Source organism: Dipodomys spectabilis, unplaced genomic scaffold, assembly GCF_019054845.1.
Source record: "Dipodomys spectabilis isolate Male_0828 unplaced genomic scaffold, ASM1905484v1 ptg000783l, whole genome shotgun sequence".
NCBI lineage: Eukaryota > Metazoa > Chordata > Mammalia > Rodentia > Heteromyidae > Dipodomys > Dipodomys spectabilis.
In genome coordinates, this window is record NW_024871460.1 from 23,980,470 (window position 1) to 24,002,581 (window position 22,112).

General features: G+C 41.0%; 1 protein-coding gene across 1 annotated transcript in view; it reads right to left on the reverse strand.

Annotated features, from left to right (window-relative positions):
• Ints8 (integrator complex subunit 8) overlaps positions 1-22,112 on the reverse strand; it is a 58,529-nt gene that overhangs the window by 28,484 nt on the left and 7,933 nt on the right. The window contains exons 6-14 of the mRNA XM_042672953.1: positions 21,205-21,387; positions 16,161-16,268; positions 12,934-13,089; positions 10,964-11,064; positions 10,440-10,581; positions 6,791-6,861; positions 5,925-6,100; positions 4,591-4,724; positions 790-900 (exon numbers count right to left, since the gene is read on the reverse strand). Coding sequence (XP_042528887.1) covers positions 790-900; positions 4,591-4,724; positions 5,925-6,100; positions 6,791-6,861; positions 10,440-10,581; positions 10,964-11,064; positions 12,934-13,089; positions 16,161-16,268; positions 21,205-21,387 — 1,182 coding nt within the window. The remainder of the gene's footprint in view (positions 1-789; positions 901-4,590; positions 4,725-5,924; positions 6,101-6,790; positions 6,862-10,439; positions 10,582-10,963; positions 11,065-12,933; positions 13,090-16,160; positions 16,269-21,204; positions 21,388-22,112) is intronic.

A 22,112-nucleotide genomic window follows, 5' to 3' on the forward strand; every position in this document is an offset into this window, starting at 1 on the left:
AGTAACAGGTAATGAAAACCAGCCACCAGTGGCTCATGCACAGGCAGGGGCGCACATATGCAAAACCTACCTTATCTACATTCTGGATTATTTCTGTGTGAGTCAGCTGGGAGACTCAAGAGTCTACAAACACCAATCTCTTCAACGAAGCTCACAGAAGTCTTTACTCTCTGGATCTTGATTCCTCATCTACTTTTTCAACTGCCTCACTTCATATAACCCACTAATTATAACTATTTCCTTTACAACCTTTATTTTCTTTATGGTGTCAACCTCTTTGGATTCACTCTCTATCTCTCTCCTTCATTAATCCTTTCTCACCTTTTTTTTTCCTGATTTAGTGGCGTTGTGGCTCATGTGGTAAAGCGCTAGCCTTGAGCTGAAAAGCTGAGGGACAGCACCAGGGCCAGAGTTCAGGCCCCACGACCCACAAAAACAAAAACAAACAAACAAACAAACAAAACAGAAAAAAAAACAAAGCCAGCCTAGGCAGAAAACTCATCAGACTCTTATCTCCAATAAACCACTAGAAAACCAAAAGTGGTGCTGTGGCTCTAGCAGAGAGCGCTTGCCTTGAGCTGACGAACGCAGTGAAAGCACCCAGGCCCAGAATTCAAGACCCACAACCAACAAAAAAAAAGAAAAAGAAAACAAAAACAAAACTGGAAGTGGAGCTGTGGCCTTAGGCTGAGGGACAGCATCCAGGCCCAGAGTTCAAGCCCCATGACCAACCCCAAAATAAGGATACAAGATTGTTCTTAACCAGTGCTGCATTCAACTTTCACTCACCTTAACAACACTGCAGTGTAAACCTTTCGCCATGAGAATATACACCAAATCTCTTGTTAAATTGTCCTTAATTCCCAGAATAACACCACTATATACAGAGGGTATTTCCCACTAGAAAAAATATAAATATATTAACACACACAGAGAAAGGAAAATCTAGGCAAGTCTTTCAATAATCATCAATCACAAAAAAGAAAATCAAACTGAGTACTGGTGGCTCACATGTGTAATCCTAGCTACTCAGGAGGCTGAGATCTAAGGATCATGGTTCAAAGGCAGCAGGTCAAAAACTCCGTGAGACTCTTACCTCCAATTAATGCCCTAAAAAACAGAAATGGTGCTGTGGCTCAAAATGGTAGACTGCTAGCCCTGAATTCAAGCTCCATGACCAACAAAACAAAAACAGAAAAGAAGCCAGATTTTCCAAAAAGAACAGAAAATGCTAATCAAAATGAAACTTTTCACTTTACTATAAAGAGCAGTGATAATTAAATGAATGGACTCTTGTGAAGGATGATGATACATTGGAAAAAAATACACAAGGGGGGGGGGGAGCATAGCTCAATGGCGACCCCCTGAACTAGCATGTGGCCAGGCACTGTATTCAGAGAATCAAGAGAAGTGGCAATAAGAAAAATAAACTTAAAAGCTAGGAGCTTTATATAACTCATGTGATCCTACTAACAATACAATGAAGTAGGTACTGTTATCTTTATTTTACAAGTAAGAAAACTGAGATACATAGAAGCAACTTAAGATTATGAAATTAATAAGTATGAAGATGGGATCCAAACTAATTCAGAATCTTTTAAACATTACACCATATGCCTCTCACTATTAATCTACTCATTTTTCCCTTAAAAAATAAACACTAAGAGCCAGATACTGGTGGCTTATGTTTATAATCCTAGCTACTCGGGAGGGTTAGATCTGAGCAATCAAGAAAGTCCATGAAACTATTTTTTATTTCTATTTTTTGTGCCAGTACTGGAGTTTGAACTCAGGGCCTGGGCACTGTCTCAAAGCTTTTTTGCAAAAGGCTAGCAATCTATCACTTGAGCGACATACAGCTCTACTTGCAGCTTTTCTGATATTTAATTGGAGATAAGGGTCTCATAGACTTTCTTCTCTGGGCTGACTTCAAACCACAATCCTCAAATCTCAGCCTCCTGAGTAGCTAGGATTATAGGCATGAGCCACCAATGCCTGGATCCATGAGACTCCTATCTCCAATTAGCTACTAAAAAAGCCAGAAGTGGAGCCGTGGCTCAAGTGGTAGAGTACTATCCTTAAGCAGACAAGGCCCAGGGCCTGAGTTCATGACCCAGAGCATAAATAAGTAAATAAGTAACTACATAAATAAGTAAATAAATACACTAATAAATAGCGTCAACACAAAGGGAATCTAAACTAAAATTCAACATCATTTTTCATTTCACTGCATTTGGATATTTAAGCCCTACAGAATCCGAATGAATTTTCACTTTTTCACTACAGTTTTAGAAAGCAAGGAAGGCCATGCCATGTTGGCCTCAAATTCATAATCTTCCTATTTCAACTTCCCAAGTGCTGGAATTATAGGCATGTCCAGCTTAAACTAGGGCTGGGAAGTTGGCTCAGTGGTAGAGTGCTTGCCTCACATGCATGAGGTCCTGGATTCCTCAGCACCACATAAGCAGAAAAAAGCCGGAAGTGGCACTGTGGCTCAAGTGGTAGACCGCTAGCCTTGAGCTTAAGAGCTGAGGGACAGCGCCCAGGCTGAGAGTTCACTCCCATGACCGACAAAACAACAACAACAAAATGTTATTTACTGCTAGGCACTAGTGGTACAATCAACAAAGTCCATGAGACTCTTATCTCTTATTAAGCAACAAAAAGCTGGAATTGGAATTGTGGCTCAAGTGGTACAGCTAGCCTTGAGCAAAAATGCTCAGAGATAGTGTCTAATCCCTTTGTTCATTCAATCCCCAGGACTGGCAAAAAAAAAAAAAAAAAAGAGGGGGTTAGGGGGGGAGAAAAGTAAAGAGAAATGGTGCTTATTAAAAGCTATTTTCATCTGCACTTTCCACCCAGAGAACATTTATGTGTGTGTATGGATGTATCTGAGCTGACACTCAGGGTATCTCAATCACTCAGAATGCTGTCTCACAGACAGTGCTCTACTACCAGAGCCATAGCTCTAGCCACAGGAAACTTGTAACTTCAGCAATAGGTCACTCACTTAGGTGGGAGGTGTGGTTTTTTTTTTTTTTAATTCTGAACAAAAATGTTCTATAAGTAACGTTTTAGCTGGTACATGGACTGCATCTGTCATCCCAGCTACAAAGGACACCAAATTGGGAGCATAATAATTCCAGGCCAGCACTGGAAAAAAAATTGTTTTAGAGTTCACAAGACCCTATCTCAATAGAAAAAAAAAAAAAGATCTTGTGGAACCAGCCTGTAGTCACACCTATAGTGGGAAACAGAAATAGAACTCTCAGTTTCAAAATCAACCAGAGCAAGGTTTGAGAGTATATAGTTCAAGTCATAGATAAGAGGTCCTGAATTCAAACATCACTAACAGAACAAAATGTTTAATAAATTGGTTCCAAGATGTAAGCCATAAATTACAAGACAATGCTAAAAAGGAAAAACATGAGCTAGAAATGTAGCTCAGTGATGTTATTTGCTAGCATAAACAAGATCTTTTCTTTTGAGTCCGGTCGTGGGGTCTGAACTCTGGGCCTGGGCACTGTCCCTCAGCTCTTCAGCTCAAGGCTAGTGCTCTACCACTTGAGCCACAGCGCCACTTCCGGCTTTTTTTTCCTGCATATGTGATGCTGAGGAATTGAACCCAGGGCCTCAGGCATGCAAGGCAAGTGCTCTACCACTGAGCCACCGATCTTGAGTTTGATCCCCAGCATCACCAAAAGAAAATTGATTCAGTACTAAGTATTAAAGATTGTATACAGAATATATATTTAGTTTTATAGCGATGCCGGTGGCTCATGCCTGTAACCCTAGCTACTCAGGAGGCTGAGATCAATTAACTACCCTGTGTACCCCCCTCAGGGAGAGTGTACAGTGTGTAGGCCGAATCCAAGCCCCAGAACCAGTATAAACAAATGAATGAATTTAGACACTCTGAAAACAAATTTAATACAACTCATTTTGAGCTGTTACTTTTTTCTAAACATTTTTTCTTTTTTTGTCGGTCATGGGGCTTGAACTCTGCCTCTCAGCTCTTCAAGGCGAGTGCTCCACCACTTCAGCCACAGCACCACTTCCGGATTTGAGTGGTTTATTGGAGATAAAGAGTCTCACAGACTTTTCCTGCCAGGGCTGGCATTAAACCGTGATCCTCAGATCTCAGCCTCCTGAGTAGTAGTTAGGATTACAGGCGTGATCCACCAGTACCCAGCAACGTTTTCTATTTTTTTACTTCAATGTATGTTAAAAGTACAATCATGGTCATGCAAAAGTCTTAAAATTGTTAACAAAAAGGGGTCCTTATTCTCAAAAGGTTCCAAAACTGGCTCTTAAATTAGATTATACTAAAAAACCAAAGTAATTTGCACTTACTTTTTTTGTTTTTTTTTGCCAGTCCTGGGGGCTTGAACTCAGGGCCTGGGCACTTTCCCTGAGATTCTTTTGCTCAAGGCTAACACTCTACCACTTGAGCCATGGCACCACTTCCAGCTTTTTCTGTTTATGTGGTACTGAGGAAACAAACCTAGGGCTTCATGCATGCTCAGCAAGCACTCTACCACTAAGCCACATTCCCAGCCCTGTACTTATTTGTAACAGGGGCTTCCTTACCTTATTAGATACTGTCCAAAATTGGCGCTCTGAAGTCATACCGTGTAATTCAATTAAAATCTGTCGAATCCTCCAGGGATCCACGGACAATATAAGCTGATGTTCCAGTTGACCAATGTTAACACTAGCTGAGGCTAAGGAAGAGTTCTATTTCAGAAATGATTTAATTCAAACATATGTGCAATATTATAAATATGAGAATGACAATTCAGAGAATAGGAGATGACTTAAGTATTATGTTGAAAGGTTAGCTCTTACTTGAGAACTAAGTCAATCAGTATAAGGCTAAGTTATAGCTGGGCACCAGTGGCTCATGCCTATAATCCTAGCTACTCAGGAGACTGAGATCTGAGGATCACGGTTCAAAGCTAGCTCGGGCAGTAAAGTCCTGGGGCTTCTTATCTCCAATAAACACTAGAAAACTGGAAGTGGCATTGTGGCTCAAGCAGTAGAGTACTCTCCTTGAGCTGAAATGCTGAAGGACAGTGCCCAGGCCCAGAGTTCAAGCCCCACAGACCAACCAAAAAAAAAAAAAAAAAAGGCTAAGATATGTAACTTTATGGCAGGGGCTGGGAAGGCGGCTCAGTGGTAGAGTACTTGCCTTGCATGCCTGAGGCCCTGGGTTCAATACCTCAGCACTATATAAGCAAAAAGAAAAAAAGTCGGAAGTGGCGCTGTGGCTCAAGGGGTAGAGTGCTAGCCTTGAGCTGAAGAGCTGAGGGACAGTGCCCAGGCCCAGAGTTCAGGCCCCATGACCAGACCCCCTCCTCCCCCACCAAAAAAACTTTATGGCATACAGAAAACCTATCACAGTTTGAAGTATATCTATACATAGTAAGCAAACACATTAAAAGCTAGACAAAAATATAAACAAAATTAAAGAACTTCATGGATATTTGTGGGCTTTATGGGAGGAATAAAGTAATCAGATTACTATTTTGAATATACTGTGTTAAAGAAAGGATGCATAATATGTAAAATTTTAGTGACAAACATTAAAGATACATGTTTTATGAAAAGGGGAAGAGAAAGAAAGCATTCTCTTCCCATACATGATTGATAAAATCATTCCCCAATGATTGTTAAAATAACTAATTTTAGCTAACAAATAGTCTTAAATAATGTATTTCTGGTGTTTGTAATAGTTTTCTTTCCTTAGTAAATGAATACACAAACAGTTTAAATATAGTGAAACACAAAGTAGTTCAGCTTTTACTTCTGTTAAGCCGATTTCTCTACCTTTACAGTTTTTAAGCTTATGATTCTTATTAATAAACCAACTTGAATAAAGGGGCAAAGGGTCAATACTTTAGCTGGTAGTCTAGTGAGCTAACCTGGGATATCATAAAATGAAGTTACAGGTTTAATGCACAGATTTACTCTAGGGGCTCTCTTCCTCATTTGGTCAACCAGTAATTTTCGTTCTTCATCTTTCAACAATGTAATAAAAAGCTCATGTGAAGAAATCATAAACACATACTGCAGATCTTCTAATCCCAGACACACATTCCTAGATTAGTAAGAGATATAAAACAAAGAATATAATTTAGTTGAGAAAAACAATCATATCACCAATTTTAATAAGCCATTTCAATAAGCCATCATTTCATAAATTATATAACAATATTTTAAATTTTTTCACATTTTCCACTTAAAAGAGAATGTTATGTATTTAATTTTTTTTGCTTGGTTGTGGGACATGAACTCAGGGGCTAGGCGCTGTCCCTGAGCATTTTTGTTCAAGGCCACAACTTCACTTTTGGTTTTTTGGTAGTTAAATGGAAATCAGAGACTCAGACTTTCCCACCTAGGATGGCTTGAAAAGTGATCCTCCGATCTCAGACTTCTGAGTAGCTGCGATTACAGGCATGAGCCACTGGTGCCCAGCACATATTTAAATTTTTATCCATGTTTAAAATTATAGTATCAATGTTACAAAACTAAAGAAAAGTATCTATATAGCTTTAAGGTTTCAAATGACTACATAAATTTGAACTGGTTTTACAAGCATAAACTACTACATAGTTAAAAACTTTTCAGCCAGGCATAGTGGCTTGTGCCTATAATCCTAATAACAGGATACAGGCTTTATCAGGATTGAGTTTGAGGCCACCTGTGATAGATTATCGAACACTTTCTCAAAACAAAAATACTTTTTTCTCACACAACTTAAGTTTAAAAAGAAAAGAAAGGTACTTACTTCAGAAAGGCAGCCATGTTTCCTTTCAAAGACTCTGAAGCTTTTTCTAAATGTATTGATCTTGAGCATACCTAGAAATTTGAACGTGGCTATTTTTTAAAATGTAGAGAACAGTTTTAAAATGTTTAAACGTAAAAACAATGAGGCCAGGCACCAATGGTTCATGTCTGTACTCCTAGCTACTCAACAATTTGAAGCTGGGCGCCAATGGTTCAGCCTGTAATTCTAGCTACACAGGAGGCTGACATCTGAGGATCACAGTTCAAAAGCCAGCCCACGCAGGAAACTCTGTGAGAGTCTTATCTCCAATAAACCACTTGAAAACCGGAGGTGGTGTTATGGCTCAAGCGGTAGAGCTCTCGCCTTGAGCTAAAGAGCGCAGGGACAGCGCCCAGGCCCAGAGTTCAAGCCCCACCACCGACCCAAAAAAAAAAAAAAAAAGAATTTGAGAGCTGGGAAGTTGGCTCAGTGGTAGAGTGCTTGCCTCCCATTCATGAGGCCCTGGGTTCGATTCCTCAGCACCACATAAGCAGAAAAAAGCCAGAAGTGGTGCTGTGGCTCATTTGGTAGAGTGCTAGCCATGAGCTGAAGAGCTGAGGGACAGCGCCTAGGCCCAGAGTTCAGCCCCCACAACCAGTACTATAAAAAAAAAAGAATTTGAGATCTGAGGATAGCTAGTTGAAGTCAGCCCAGAGAGAAAAGTCACTGAGAATCTTATCTCTAACCATGAAAAAAAAGCCAGAAGTGAAGCTATGCTTCAAATGATAAGAGTGCCAGTACACAAATACATAAATAATTGCAGAAACACTGTTTGGCACACTATAGTGTTTTCTGAGAATTTTTTTTTTTTTTTTTGGGTCCGGTCGTGGGGCCTGAACTCTGGGCCTGCGTGCTGTCCCTCAGCTCTTCAGCTCAAGGCTAGCGCTCTACCACTTGAGCCACAGCGCCACTTCTGGCTTTCTTCTTTTTGCTTATGTGGTGCTGAGGAATCCAACCCAGGGCCTCAGGCTTGCAAGGCAAGTGCTCTACCACTGAGCCACCTTCCCAGCCCCTCTGAGAACTTATAAATGGCCAAATTTTGTGAAGTAAGAAACATTTTTTAGGAATCAGTAGTCCCTGTCAAAAGTTAAAAAAAAAAAAAAAAAGAGCCAGTACTAATTAATAGGTATTGAATGGTACTGCCTGTATTAGGGCAAGGAAATTTAGAGCCTTTCCCTCTTTCTAGACTTTTCTTGCTCATGGCTGGTCCTAGTAGAGGACCAACCTCTTACTGGTTTGTTGGAGATAAAGAGTCTTTCAAATATATTTGCCCAGGTTGGTTCCAAATCTCGATTCTCAGATCTAGCCTCCTAAGTAGCAAGGATTGTAGATAGGCATTAGCACTGGCTCCCAACCAAATATTGAGTTTATTTTCCATTTTGACCCAACATTTATTGTCCTTTTGCAATATGTCATTTTTTTTTTATTTAGAAACTGCTTGTGAGGGCTGGGAAGGTGGCTCAGTGGTAGAGCACTTGCCTTGCATGCCTGAGGCCCTGGGTTCGATTCCTTAGCACCATATAAGCAAAAAGGAAAAAAAGTGGGAAGTGGGGCTGTAACTCAAGTGGGGGCTGAGGGACAGCGCCCAGGCCCAGAGTTCAGGCCCCATGACCAGACCCAAAAAAAAAAAAAAGAAACTGCTTGTGATTAGTTTTCCAACAGTAACTCAAAATCATGTAAAATAAAATCAACCTACTCTCTATATAAACACCCAGATGGGCTTATATTATTCTAAATGTATATACTAAATTAGAATTTCTCAGACATATGCTGAAAATTTCTTCCTATATGTACAGGATTTCTTTCCATATATGAACTACAAGATATCAAAATCAAAATAGAGCATCATTAGTGTGAAAGTCTCTGAAAAAGCTGCCAAAATTTTTCTATGCACACAAATGTTTTTCATAGCATCATTCTAAGAGCCAAAAACTGATCGATTTTAAAAAATGTGATATTAGCCATTCAATGCAATTTTACTGTCATAAAGAGAAACAAAGCTGGGCACTGGTGACTCACACCTGTAATCCTAGCTATTCAGGAGGCTGAGATATGAGGGTCACTGTTAGAAGCTAGCAGGCAGACAAGTACTGCTGAGAGTCTATCTCCCATCTCCCTTCAATCACTTATAAACAGGAAGTGAAGCACTAGCCTTGAGCAAAAAAGAGATCAAGCAGAGCACCTAGGCCCTAAATTTAAGCCCCATGACTGACAAAAGAAAAAGAGAGAGAAGTATTCATACATGTTGCAACACAAATTTTAAGAAAATTATGTCAATTTAAAGAAGCCAGTTATAAAAGACCATCTAGGGCTGGGAATGTGGCTTAGTGGTAGAATGCTTGCCTTGCATGAATGAAGCCCTGGGTACATATATAAAAACTGAAAAGGCTGTAAGTGGCGCTGTGGCTCAAGTGGTAGAGTGCTAGTCTTGAACAAAAGCAGCTCAGGGACAGTGCTTAGGCCCTGAATTCAAGTGCCAACACTGGCAAAAATAAAAAAATAAAAGATCAACTATCACAAGATTAAATTTACATACAATATCCAGAACAGGAAAATCTAGATAGTAGTTGGTCAACATTAGGAGTACTTATGGAAAATAAATAGAGACTAATCATTGTTAAGTAGTTTTATTTTGGGTGAAAAAGAGGGGATGATTCCACAAATCGAGAAAGCAACTAAAAAATAAATTATACACTTTAAAAAGGTTAATTATGGGCTGGGAAGGTGGTTCGGTGGTAGAATGCTTGCCTGGCATACATGAAGCCCTGGGTTCCATTCCTTAGCACCACATAAGCAGAAAAAGCCAGAAGTGGTGCTGTGGCTCAAGTGGTAGAGTGCTAGCCTTGAGCTGAGAGGGACAGTGCCTAGGCCCAGAGTTCAAGCCCATGACTGACAAATAAATAAATAAAAATAATTCTTAAAAAAAAAGGTTAATTGTATGGTTTGTGAGTTATACATGATTAAGCTATTTAAGGCGAGGGGGAGGGAGGGGAAGAGGGGGAAGGTAGGTATACCAGTGGCTCACACCTGTAATCCTTGCTATTCAGGAGGCTGAGATTTGAGGATCATGGTTCAAAGCCAGTCCGGACAAGAAAGTCCATAAGATTCTTTTTTTTTTTTTCCTGGTCATGGGACCTGAACTCTGGGCATGGGCACTGTCCCTCAGCTCTTCAGCTCAAGGCTAGCACTCTACTATTTGAGCCACAGTGCCGCTTCTGGCCTTTTCTGCTTATGTAGTACTGAGGAATAGAACCCAGGGCCTCATGCATGCAAGGCAAGCACTCTACCACTGAGCCACCTTCCTAGCCCCTCCATAACATTCTTATCTCCAATTAGCCACCAGAAAACTAGAAGTGAAGCTGTGGCTCAAATGGCAGAACTTTATCCTTGAGCAAAAAAGCTCAGGTACAGTGTTGGTTAATGGAATCTGCCATAATCCTAGCTAAATAATAAATAAAAAGAATGTAAGACAAAACAGAAGAGCACAGCCTATTATTAGTGTGATGCCCACAGAAAAATGGAAGTGAGATGAAGGCAGAAAAGATCACAATAGATTTGGTCACTGGTGAACATAAATCAAAACTACAGATCGAAAGGGAAAACAGCTTACCTCAAGAAGAAAATCAATCTTTTCTTTGTTTGGTCTAAGAAATAATTGGTTAAATTGAACACTAATTGTTCTACCTTCCAACATATCACGGACAGTGTTGCAAGCACAGACTTTAAAACAGATTTCATCTAGAGCTTCATTTCTATAAAAGACAAAAACAGATCCAAGAATGTTATTCTTGTCTTTTGTTTTTGAGGGGTTAAGATTTTATGGTTTTTAAGCATACCAGTAAATAGATACCAACTCAAGAGAAAAAAATAAGAACCAATTTTAAATTTATAAGGGTTGAGGTAAGTTACAAATTAGGCAACAGAATGGAATTTTTCTCCAAAAAACTTTTCTTTCCAAGCATTTTGAAAACAGACTAGGACAACCAACTTAAAATGTATCCAGTGACTACATAAATTTCCTTACATGAACAAAATGAAAGTAATGTCAAAGATTTTTAGGTAATTAGCATATGCATTTCATAAAGCACTTGCTCTTTTATTCAAACATCAAAATGTAGTTTTCAAATTACTTACCCTTGTTGAGCTCTCTGAAAGAGTTCTCTTAGTACTGACTGCCGGAACTGGACAGGTAAACTGAAGGTTAAATTATCATCAATGAAGATCTGTATTACCTCCTAGAATACATATTACAAGTTGCAACCAGTTAAAAATCACTGAAAATGATTGGAAAATCCAAGCTAAAGAAAACCAAAAAAACATCTTTTCAAAGTAGCCAGGCACTGGTGGCTCATGTCTGTAATTCTAGTAACCAAGAGACTGAGATCTGAGTGTCAACGTTAAAAGCCAGCCTAGGTAAAATAGTCCATGAGACTCCTTGCTTTTTTTTTTTTTTTTGGATCGGTCGTGGGGCTTGGGTGCTGTCCTTGTGCTCTTCAGCTCAAGGCGAGCGCTCTACCGCTGGAGCCACAGCGCCACTTCCGGTTTTCTAGTGGTTTTATTGGAGATAAGAGTCTCATGGACTTTCCTGCCCAGGCTGGCTTTGAACTGCGATCCTCAGATCTCAGCCTCCTGAGTACCTAGGATTACAGGCGTGAGCCACCCGGCGCCTGGCTCCTTGCTTTAAAAAAACAAAAAAAAAAAAACAAAATAAAACCAAAACCTAAAAATAGCCTGTAATCCTAGCTACTGAGGAGGCTAAGATCTGAGGATAATAGCTCAAAGCTAGCCTGGACAGGGAAGTCTATGAGACTCTTACCTCCAATAAATTACTCAGAAAAAGACGGAAGTGGTGCTGTGACTAAAGTGGTAGGGCACTAGCCTTGAACACAGAGAGGCTCAGGGACAGTGCCCAGGCCCTGAGTTCAAACCCCAGAACCAGCAAAAAAAGAAAGAAAAGAAAAAGAAAAGGAAAAGGAAAAGAAGGAAGGAAGGAAGGGAGAAAGAGAAAGAAAGAAGGAAAGAAAAAAAGAAAAGATCTAAAAAGAGGGTTTACAGTTATATGTCAGTCAAAGAGTACATTTCCTTTTGGACAGTGTTACCCCTTCCCTCACTCTCTCCCAATTTTTCCCTCCTATTCACCCACCAGTTGTTTGCCTTGCATGCATGAGGCCCTGGGTTTGATTCCTCAGTACCACATAAGCAAAAAAAGCAGGAAGTGGCACTGTGGCTCAAGTGGTAGAGTGCTAGCCTTGAGCTGAAGAGCTGAGCGACAACACCCAGGCCCAGAGTTCAGGTCCCATGACCGGACCCAAAAAAAAAAAAAAAAAAGTAACGTAAGATGGACAAACTATGTTCACTCAAAAAAATAATAATATCAAGGCTAGCACTCTACCACTTGAGCAAAGTCTCATGGGCTTTACTTCTCCAGCTGGATTTGAACCACAATCCCCAGATCTCAGCCTCCTAAGTAGTTAGGATTACAGGCCTCAACCACCAGAGTGTGGCAATCCTTCAAAAGTTTGTTAGCGAGACCTAGTATATAGGAAGGGGAAACTAGTAACTGAAGTAGAACAGACTGGCTGAACACATGGCAAGAAACTTTTAAAATCTCTATCAGCATCTTGCTCAATAGTGAGCATCTAGCACAAAGAAAGGAAAGAAAAACAACTTTCCTCTAGCAGAGACAACTCCCTCACATTTGCTATGCCACAGTTAATTGTCAACCACTAAGAATTTAGGATTTTAAGATAGCTACTGTGTGGACTAATTTTTTTTAAGCTTATAATTACAATGCCGATTTCTCTTGAAACTGTACTCATGTTTTTACTTTATAGTAACACCTTGGTGTAAACACAAAACAAAACCAAGTAAACTCAGGAAAAAAAACAACACCAATAATAAGGGAAATCTGTATAATTAAGCAGAATTTCTCACTAATTTTTTTGATAAAGTTCTACTGAAACAGAATATCATTATCTTTTAAGCAATCTGAAAGTACATGACTTGCCTCAAATCACAGAATAGGTAAATATATGAGAATTTAAAGTCAGTTTGGCTTCTAAAATTTTTCAACTATACCACTGCAACCCCATGATACATCTTACCTGATAGTTGCCAGATCTCAAACAAATATGAACTTGACTATATGGAGTCAACTGTTGAGAGGTGCTATCAGAAGAAGGTACAAGAACATCACATGCTTGACAATAGCCAGCTAACCGCTTCTCATCTATGGTACAATGAAGAGATAATGAACCTATCTGCAAAGTAAGAGTTATACACCATTATCCATTAATGAAATAGAAACAATAGGCTACCCACTTAGTGTATTTTAACAGAAAAAGAAAATGATAATAAAAAATTCAAAACTGGAGGAACTATAAAAAATGAAAAGGTTAAATGTTTAGAGAAAACTGTTGTTCAGAGGTAAGATTCTTAAGATTGTAAACAAGAGTATCTAACAGAAAATGAACATGACCCACAAAATCTAAACTATATAGTCTGTCTGATCATTTCCAAAAAAGGTTTGCCACCCCAAAACTATATACTGATCATTTCCAAAGACTTACACCAACCCCTAATTCAGAGTTTTAAGACCAACATAAACAAATGAACATCATTCTAAGTATGACAATAACCAAGAACTAGCCTACACATTTCAAAAAAACATGAATTAGAGATCTGAAGTAGAACAAAACTTCCGCATCATCCTTACTCAGTAAAAATATAAATGTTACCATGAAATCAAGATTTTTGTTTTTTGGGTTTTTTTGTTGTTGGTTTTTTTTGTTTTGTTTTGTTTTTAAAAAGGTCATTTAGCTGGGTGCTAGTGGCTCACACCTGTAATCCTAGCTACTGACAAGGCTAAGCCCTGAGAATCATGATTCAAAGCCAGCCGGGGCAGGAAAAGGCTGTGAGACTCTTATCTCCAATAAACCACCAGAAAACCCAAAGTGGCATTGTGGCTCAAGTGGTAGAGTTCTAGCCTTGAGCTGAAGAGATGAGGGACAGTGCCCAGGCTCAGAGTTCAAGTCCCACAACAGACAAAAAAAAAAGTCATTAAAAAAATTAGTTTTAAGCTGGGTGCTAGTAGCTCACACCTATAATCCTAGCTACTCAAGAGGCTGAGATCTGAGGATCTAGGTTCAAAGCCAGTCAGGGCAGAAAAGACTGAGACTCTTATTTCCAATAAGCACCAAAAAATGTGAAACTATACCTGTGACTTGGGAGGTAGATGCTATCCTTGAACAAAAATGCTCAGAGACAGTGCACAAGACCTGAGGTTCATACACCAGGACCAGCAACAACAACAACAACAAATAGCTTTAGCCAGGCACTGATAGTTACACCTATAAATCTTATTCAGGTGGCTGAGTTATTAAGGATGCTGGCTGGAAGCCAGCCCAGGGAGACAAATCCCTAAGACTTATCTCTAACCAGCAGAAAACTGGAAATGGCTGGGTGCTGGTGGCTCACACTTTTAATCCTAGCTATTCAGGAGGTTAAGACATGGAGAATCAGCATTCTACCCAAGCCAGGTGTTAGTGGCTAACAACTATTATCCCAGTTACTCAGGAGGCTGATATCTGAGGATTGTAGTTTCAAGCCAGCCTAGGCAGTAAAGTCTTTGAGACTCATCTCCAATCAACCACCAAAAAAGCCAGAAGAAGAACATAACTCAAGTGGCAGAGTAAAAGCTTTGAGCAAAAAGCTCAGGAACAGGGCTCAGGCCTGGAGTTTAAGTTCCAGGCAGAACTGGTACTCCTTACCCTATTATCCACCCCCCCCCCCAAAAAAAAATTCCATTCCAGCTAAGTCAGAAAAGTCTATGAGATGTCACCTTTTAAAATAAGAGACAGGGCCAGGTACCAGTGGCTCACACTTGTATTCCTAGCTACTCAGAAGACTGAGATCTGAGGTTCTCAGTTAAAAGCCAAACTGGTCAGGAAAGTCCATGAGACTCATCTCCAATTAACCATCAAAAAGGCAGAAACAGAGCTTTAGTTCAAATGGTAAAGCATTAGCCTTGCTCACAAGCAAGCACCTCAGGGACAGCACCCAGGCCCGGAGTTCAAGCCCCAGGACTGACACAATAATAAAAATGTAAACAAATAAATGCAAAAAGTTCTCAATAACCCCATCTTCAACTAGTAATAGGTGAGTTTAGTCCAGGCTGGGGGGTTATGTGACATCCTAGCTTCATAGTTAGCATAAACAGGACCATACATGGTCCAGAACAGCCTGGGCATAAGCACAAGACTCTATTACAAATAAATAAGTAAGTAAGTAAATAAATAAATAACCAGGGCTGGGAATATGGCTTAGTGGCAGAGTGCTTGCCTGGCAGGCATGAAGCCCTAGGTTCAATTCCTCAGCACCACATAAACAGAAAAAGCCAGAAATGACGCTGTGGCTCAAGCAGTAGAACACTAGCTTTGAGCACAGAGAAGGCTCAGGGACAGTACCCAGGCCCTGAGTTCAAGCCTCAGAAATGGCCAAAAAAAAAAAAAAAAAAAAAAGCTGAAAGTAGAGTTATGGCTCAAGTAGTTGAGTGCTGGTCTTGAAAGGTAAGGGAAACTGTAATGTATTCACCCCCACCCCCCCCCCCCCCGTCCCCCAACATCACCTTTACAATGAAATTTAAAAAAAAAAAAAAAAGGAGCCAGGTGCCAGTGGCTCACCCCTGTAATCCTAGCTACTCAGGAGGCTGAGCTCTAAGTCAGCCCAGGCAGAAAGTTTATGAGACTCTTATCTCCAATTAACCACCAGAAAACTATGGCTCAAAGTGGTAGAACAATAGCCTTAAGCAAAAGAGCTCAGGGACAGTGCCCAGGCCCTGAGTTCAAGCCCCATAACCAACATACCGCCACCCCCTTCCCCCGCAAATAATCAATTTTCAGTACTTTGTTTTAGCTTTAGGTTTTTGGTGCTAGGAATTGAACCCAGGGCCTTATACACGCTACTTTTTTTTTTTTTAAATCAAGGAGCTTCCCCCTTAACCCCGGGTTTTTTTTGTTCTTTTTGTTTTTTCAGTCATGGTGCCTGAACTCTGGGCCTGGGCGTTATCCCTCAGCTCTTCAGCTCAAGGCTAGTGCTCTACCATTTGAGCCACAGTGCCACATATCTGGCTTTTTCTGCTTATGTGGTGCTAAGGAATCGAACCCAGGGCCTCATGCATGCAAAGCAAGCACTCTACCACTGAACCACCTTCCCAGCCCCCACATTGGTTTTGATCTTCAGAAAAATTAAAGCCAAAAACAAAACAACAACAACAAAAAAAAAACCTCACGTTTTAGGGGACCAAATATTATATACCTATGTGGTTATTTACCTCTGCAATTAGTTCTTTGGTTCTAAAAAATTTTTCTCTGGCATTTTCATAGACAGCTGAATTTGTGGAGCCTTGCTGAAAGTATGCTGCACCCAAATCATAACACACCTGTAATGGTAATAATAACTTATTTAATCACTTTTTATGAGCTGACAAAAACTTAGAATTATTTCTATAAAAAGAAAACATAAGGGAAAATAAAGTGAAAAAAACAACAACATTTCACTAAGCAATGCAATAGAAACGACTATAATTTAAGAAAAACAAAAACTGGCTTTGGTGAGATTTCATGTAACCACAGAATTATTGAGAAAGCCAAAGAATTAGGTGAGGAAAACAAAAGAGGCAAAAGGAGCACTGACAAGAAACAAAACTGGCCCAGGGAAAGTGCCACTGCAGTCAGTGTCAACACTCTGCCAACAGCTTATGTTGACTGAGGCCACCAGCACTAGTCACTACAAGCAGCAGCTTCATTGTACAAGTGCTGCCCCAAGAAACTGTATTTAAACGTTCACTACTGCTGCAACCCTCCACAACAGATATTGTACCACTTGGACTTACAGGCTTCTGATTCTGTTGAAAGTCTATCTGTCTGTGGCGTACTGCCCTCAAATTGTATAAGGCTGGAGAATGCCAGCTCTGGAGCTTTCAATTTCTTTTGTGAGAAGCAGGTTCAACTTCCCTCCAAGTTTCAACAGGTAGGAAATTCTTCTAACATAGAAATACAGATTCTGGGAGCCCCCATCAAAGTAGGAGGGGAACAAATTTCTAGTATAACAAAACTTTTAAATTAATACCTACAAAACTATAGTATTTTCTGGTTGCCTTCATTGGTTGTAAGATTTGAATATTTTTCCAAGAATGTTTTCTTAGATTAATGCCCAGATTCACTGAATGTAAACCTCAAAGATGACTGAGATTACTCAAGTTGGCCATTTGGAGATTACTAAAGTACAGAACATAACAAAAAAAGTACAAAATGAATTAGGAGAGGAGTCTATAGAGATCTGGATTCAAACCAAGATTCAAGGTGGTTTGAATCCACGTCTCTATGGACTCCTCATTCGAACCTATGTTTGAAACTAGATCCCTAGACTTCCTACATAGTCTTATCTTTTCTCCGCATGGCCGAAACATCAGTTGTGGGTTGTTTGTCTTGGTGTAGGAGACAGTCTATCACTGAGGTACCTACACTCTCAGTCTTCTTGAACTGATTAGATAAAGTACTTCCAATTATTCCCCCAAGAAGAGAACAAAGTAGAAACTTCTTGGCCTGAGATCTCTAAATCTGGCCTATTTTATCTCCAAACTTCTCTATTTTCTTATTCCAGTCCTGGGGCTTGAACACAGGACCTGGGCACTGTACCTGAGCTTCTTTTGTTCAAGGCTAGCACTCTACCACTTGAGTTGCAGTGCCACTTGCAGCTTTTTCCGTGTATGTGGTACTGAGAAATTGAACCCAGGGCTTCATGCATGGAAAGCAAGCACTCTACCACTAAGCCACATTCCCAGTCCTTGTCCTCTATTTTATGGGTCCGGTCGTGGGCCTGAACTCTGGGACTGGGCACTGTCCCTCAGCTCTTCAGCTCAAGGCTAGCACTCCACCACTTGAGCCACAGCGCCACTTTCGGCTTTTTTTTCTTTTGCTTATGTGGTGCTGAAGAATTGAACCCAGGACCTCATGCATGCAAGGCAAGCGCTCTACCACTGAGCCACGTTCCCAGCCCCCTTGTCCTCTATTTTAATCCTACCAGTCTTCTCCACTTCCCATTCACATATACTAAAAATGAGCTTCATTGCACACACATTATTTCCACTTACACCAAACCAGCCTTAGCCAACAGATACTTACATTCAAAACTCCTAATCTGGGGCTGGGAAGGTGGCATGCCCTGCATGCATGAGACCCTGGGTTTGATTCCTCAGCAGCACATAAGCAGAAAAAGCCGCAAGTGGTGTTATGGCTCAAGTCGTAGAGTGCTAGCCTTGAGCTGAAGAGCTGAGGGACAGCGCCCAGGCACCACGACCAGCAAAAACAAAAACAACAACAACAAAATTCCTAATCTAGTATACCACTTAAAGAACCACTCTACTGCTAAACTTTCTGGATACAGCCCTATCCTATTCAGCAAACCAAGGTTAATTCTCGTCAGCACATACAACAGTGCTTTGCACTATTTATTCTTTTTTTTTTTTTTTTTGGGGGGGGTCGGGTCGTGGGGCCTGAACTCTGGGCCTGGGTGCTGTCCCTCAGCTCTTCCGCTCAGGGCTAGCGCTCTACCACTTGAGCCACAGCGCCACTTCCAGCTTTTTTTTTTTTGCTTTATCTGGTGCTGAGGAATCGAACCCAGGGCCTCAGGCATGCAAGGCAGGCGCTCTACCACTGAGCCATCTTCTCAGCCCCTGCTTTGCACTATTTAGCCCACATTGTTTGGCAGATTTTCATTCTAGAAAGCTTCTTTGCATCAGTACTGAAGGCATACTAAAGGAACAATAAATATGTACAACACACATATTACAGTTAAATATAATTCCTCTTTCCAGACAAAGGGAGAGAACAAACATATCAAAAAGTTCTTCTCTTGCAGTAAATAACTAGTCAATAAAAGAGTTAACATTCTATAGTCAAGAGGTAGTCAAGGTGGATGGGAGTGTGGCTTAGTGGTAGAGTGCTCGCCTTGCATGCATGAAGCCCTGGGTTCGATTCCTCAGTACCACATAAACAGAAAAAGCTGGAAGTGGCACTGTGGCTCAAGTGGTAGAGTGCTAGCCTTGAACAAAAGAAGTTCAGGACAGTGTCCAGGCTGAGTTCAAACCCTAGAACTGGCAAAAAAAAAAGGGGGGGGGGGGGGAGGGGGAAGAGTAGTCAAACATCAAAAAACAAAAGTATGACAATGACGCTCACTGCCCTAAAAAACAGAAATACTGGGGCTGGGAAGGTGGCTCAGTGGTAGAGCGCATGCCTTGCATGCCAAGAGGCCCTGGGTTCGATTCCTCAGCACCACATAAGCAAAAAGAAAAAAGCCGGAAGTGGCGCTGTGGCTCAAGTGGTAGAGCGCTCGCCTTGAGCTGAAGAGCTGAGGGACAGCGCCCAGGCCCAGAGTTCAGGCCCCATGACCGGACCCAAAAAAAAAAAAAAAAAGAGCAGAAATACTTGATTTTATGGGAAAAGACTGAAATATCTTTCTTTTAGTCTTAAGTAATGCGAAGAATATACTTAAATGTTATCATGCCAAGAAATGAATATAAGCAATAATTTGCCTCTTAAAAAAATAGGAATTGTAACTCAGTTGTATAATTAAGAATATCTGCTGCTGCTGGGCGCTGGTGGCTCACGCCTGTAATCCTAGCTACTCAGGAGGCTGAGATCTGAGGATCTCGGTTCAAAGCCACCCCGGTCAGGAGAGACCGTGAGACTCCTATCTCCAATAAACCACCAGAAAACCGGAAGTGGCGCTGTAGCTCAAGTGGTAGAGCACTCGCCTTGAGCTGAAGAGCTGAGGGACAGCGCCCAGACCCAGAGTTCAAGCCCCACGGCAGACAAAAAAAAAAAAAAGAATATCTGCTGCTGGGTGCTGGTGGCTCACACCTATAATCTTAGCTCCTCAAAAGGCTTGGAGCTGGGGATTATGGTTTGTTGCGGTTTTTTTAATGTTTATTTATTTATTTTGGTCGCGGAGCTTGAACTCTGGGCCTGAGCCCCATCCCTCAGCTATTCAGCTCAAGGCTAGTGCTCTACCACTTGAACCACAGCACCACTTCCAGCTTTCTCTGTTTCTGTGGTGCTGAGGAATCGAACCCAGGGCCTCATGCATGCAAGGCAAGCACTCCACCACTGAGCCATCTTCCCAACCCAAGGATCATGGTTTGAAGCCAGCTCACAGATTTAAAGTCCCTAAGACTCTTATCTCCAATTATCCACTAAAAAAGCTGAAAGTGGAGCTGTGGCTCTTGTGGTAAGCATGCTAGTCTTGAGTAAAAACTTCAGGGACAATACCAAGGCCCTAAGCTCAAACCTCAGAACTAGCGGATATACTCGCACCCCCTTCCCCCCAAAATGCTTGCCTAGGACATCTAGATGTCTTTTAAGTTTTGTCAACTATCATATTGTGAAAGCTAGAAGTGTTGCATTAATTTCCTTTAAGCGGATTCTGAAAGACTACAAGATATTATAGTAGCTATATGCAAGCTTCATCAAAACTTACCTAGTATCAACACCTCATTAGTCTTGGCTCCAGAGCCAACTAAGTTCAAAAATTATATTCTGGGGGCTGGGAAGGTGGCTCAGTGGTAGAGCGCTTGCCTTGCATGCCTGAGGCCCTGGGTTCGATTCCTCAGCACCACATAAGCAAACAGAAAAAAGCCAGAAGTGGCGCTGTGGCTCAAGTGGTAGAGCGCTAGCCTTGAGCTGAAGAGCTGAGGGACAGCGCCCAGGCCAGTTTTGAGGGGATTGTTTTTGGTCTAATTAGGTTTACAATTATATGAATAAACTGCAAATGAGCTATAAATTTACTTACATTTAATATTTAAATCCTTGTCTCCTAAATAGAACTGGGAAGCTATTTCAAAGGCAATTAAATCAAGGTGGGCACTGGTGGCTAGTGCCTTTAATCCTAGCTACTCAGGAGGCTGAGACCTGAAGATCAAGGTTAAAAGCCAGGCCAAGGCAGAAAGTCCATGAGACACTTATCTCCAACTAACCCTCAAATACTGGAAGGGGACCTATGGCTCAAGTGGTATAGTGCCAACAGAGATAAGGGATAGCGCTCAGGTCCTGAGTTCAATGACCAGAATTGGCCTGTGCGCGCGCGCGCGTGCACGCGCACACACACACACAAAACTAGGTCACATGAAGTTTTCCTTGCACTGTCTTTACAATAAAACCTGAAGAGAAGTTTTATAAAAATTATACACTAGAATTGCAAAGTATTTGAGTTAGAATCATATCCAAAAGCAGAAATAAATGCTAATTCAAAAATAATAGGATAATCATGAAAGACTTTCAGAAAACTTTTCCACGAATTTGCCATACAGAAATACATACCTGGCACTGCATTTCCTCAGTTTTGATTTTCAATCCAGCAGTAGAGCTCTCAGTTTCTCCATTTACCATGCCTGGTTCCATAGACAATAAATCTAGAGTTCTCATCGTGTGAACATAAAGATCCTTGTTTAATTTTAGAGCTGCCTCTAGTACCAAAATAGAATCAGCAGCTTGTTCTTTTAGCTGTAAAAATTCAGTAAACAAAATACAAGTATAGTAACTGATTATACTAATCCAAAAATTACATACAGTATTTTCAGTACCTTAGTGTAATGAGCTAGTTATTTTTAAAAAGTCTACCGAGTGCCGGGAGCCAGTGGCTCACCCCTGTAATACTAGCTACTTAGATGTGAGGATCACAGTTCGAAGCCAGCCAAGGCAGAAAAGTCCCTGTGAGACTCATCTCCGAAACTCAAAAACCGGAAATGCTGTTGTGGCTCAAGTGGTAGAGTGCTACATGGAGCACAAAGAGGCTCAAACATTGCCCAAGCCCTGAGTTCAAGCCCCACAACCAAAACAAAACAAAACAAAAACATCAAACAGAGCAAAAGTAAATATATCTTTTAAGTTTTAAAAGTAGAGTAAGTTGGGGCTGGGAATGTGCCTTAGTGGTAGAATGCTTACCTATCATGCATGAAGCCCTGGGTTTGATTCCTCAGTACCACATAAACAGGAAAAGCCGGAAGTGGCGCTGTGGCTCAAGCGGAAGTGGCGCTGTGGCTCAAGTGGTAGAGTGCTAGCATTGAGCAGAGAAAGGCTCAGGGACAGTACCCAGGCCCTGAGTTCAAGCCCCAGGGTTGGCAAAAATAAACAAGAGTAAGTTCTACCAGGCACGAGTATAGCTGGAACACTAGCTATACTCAGGAGGCTGAGATCTGAGTATCACAGTTCCAAGCTAGCCCAGGCAG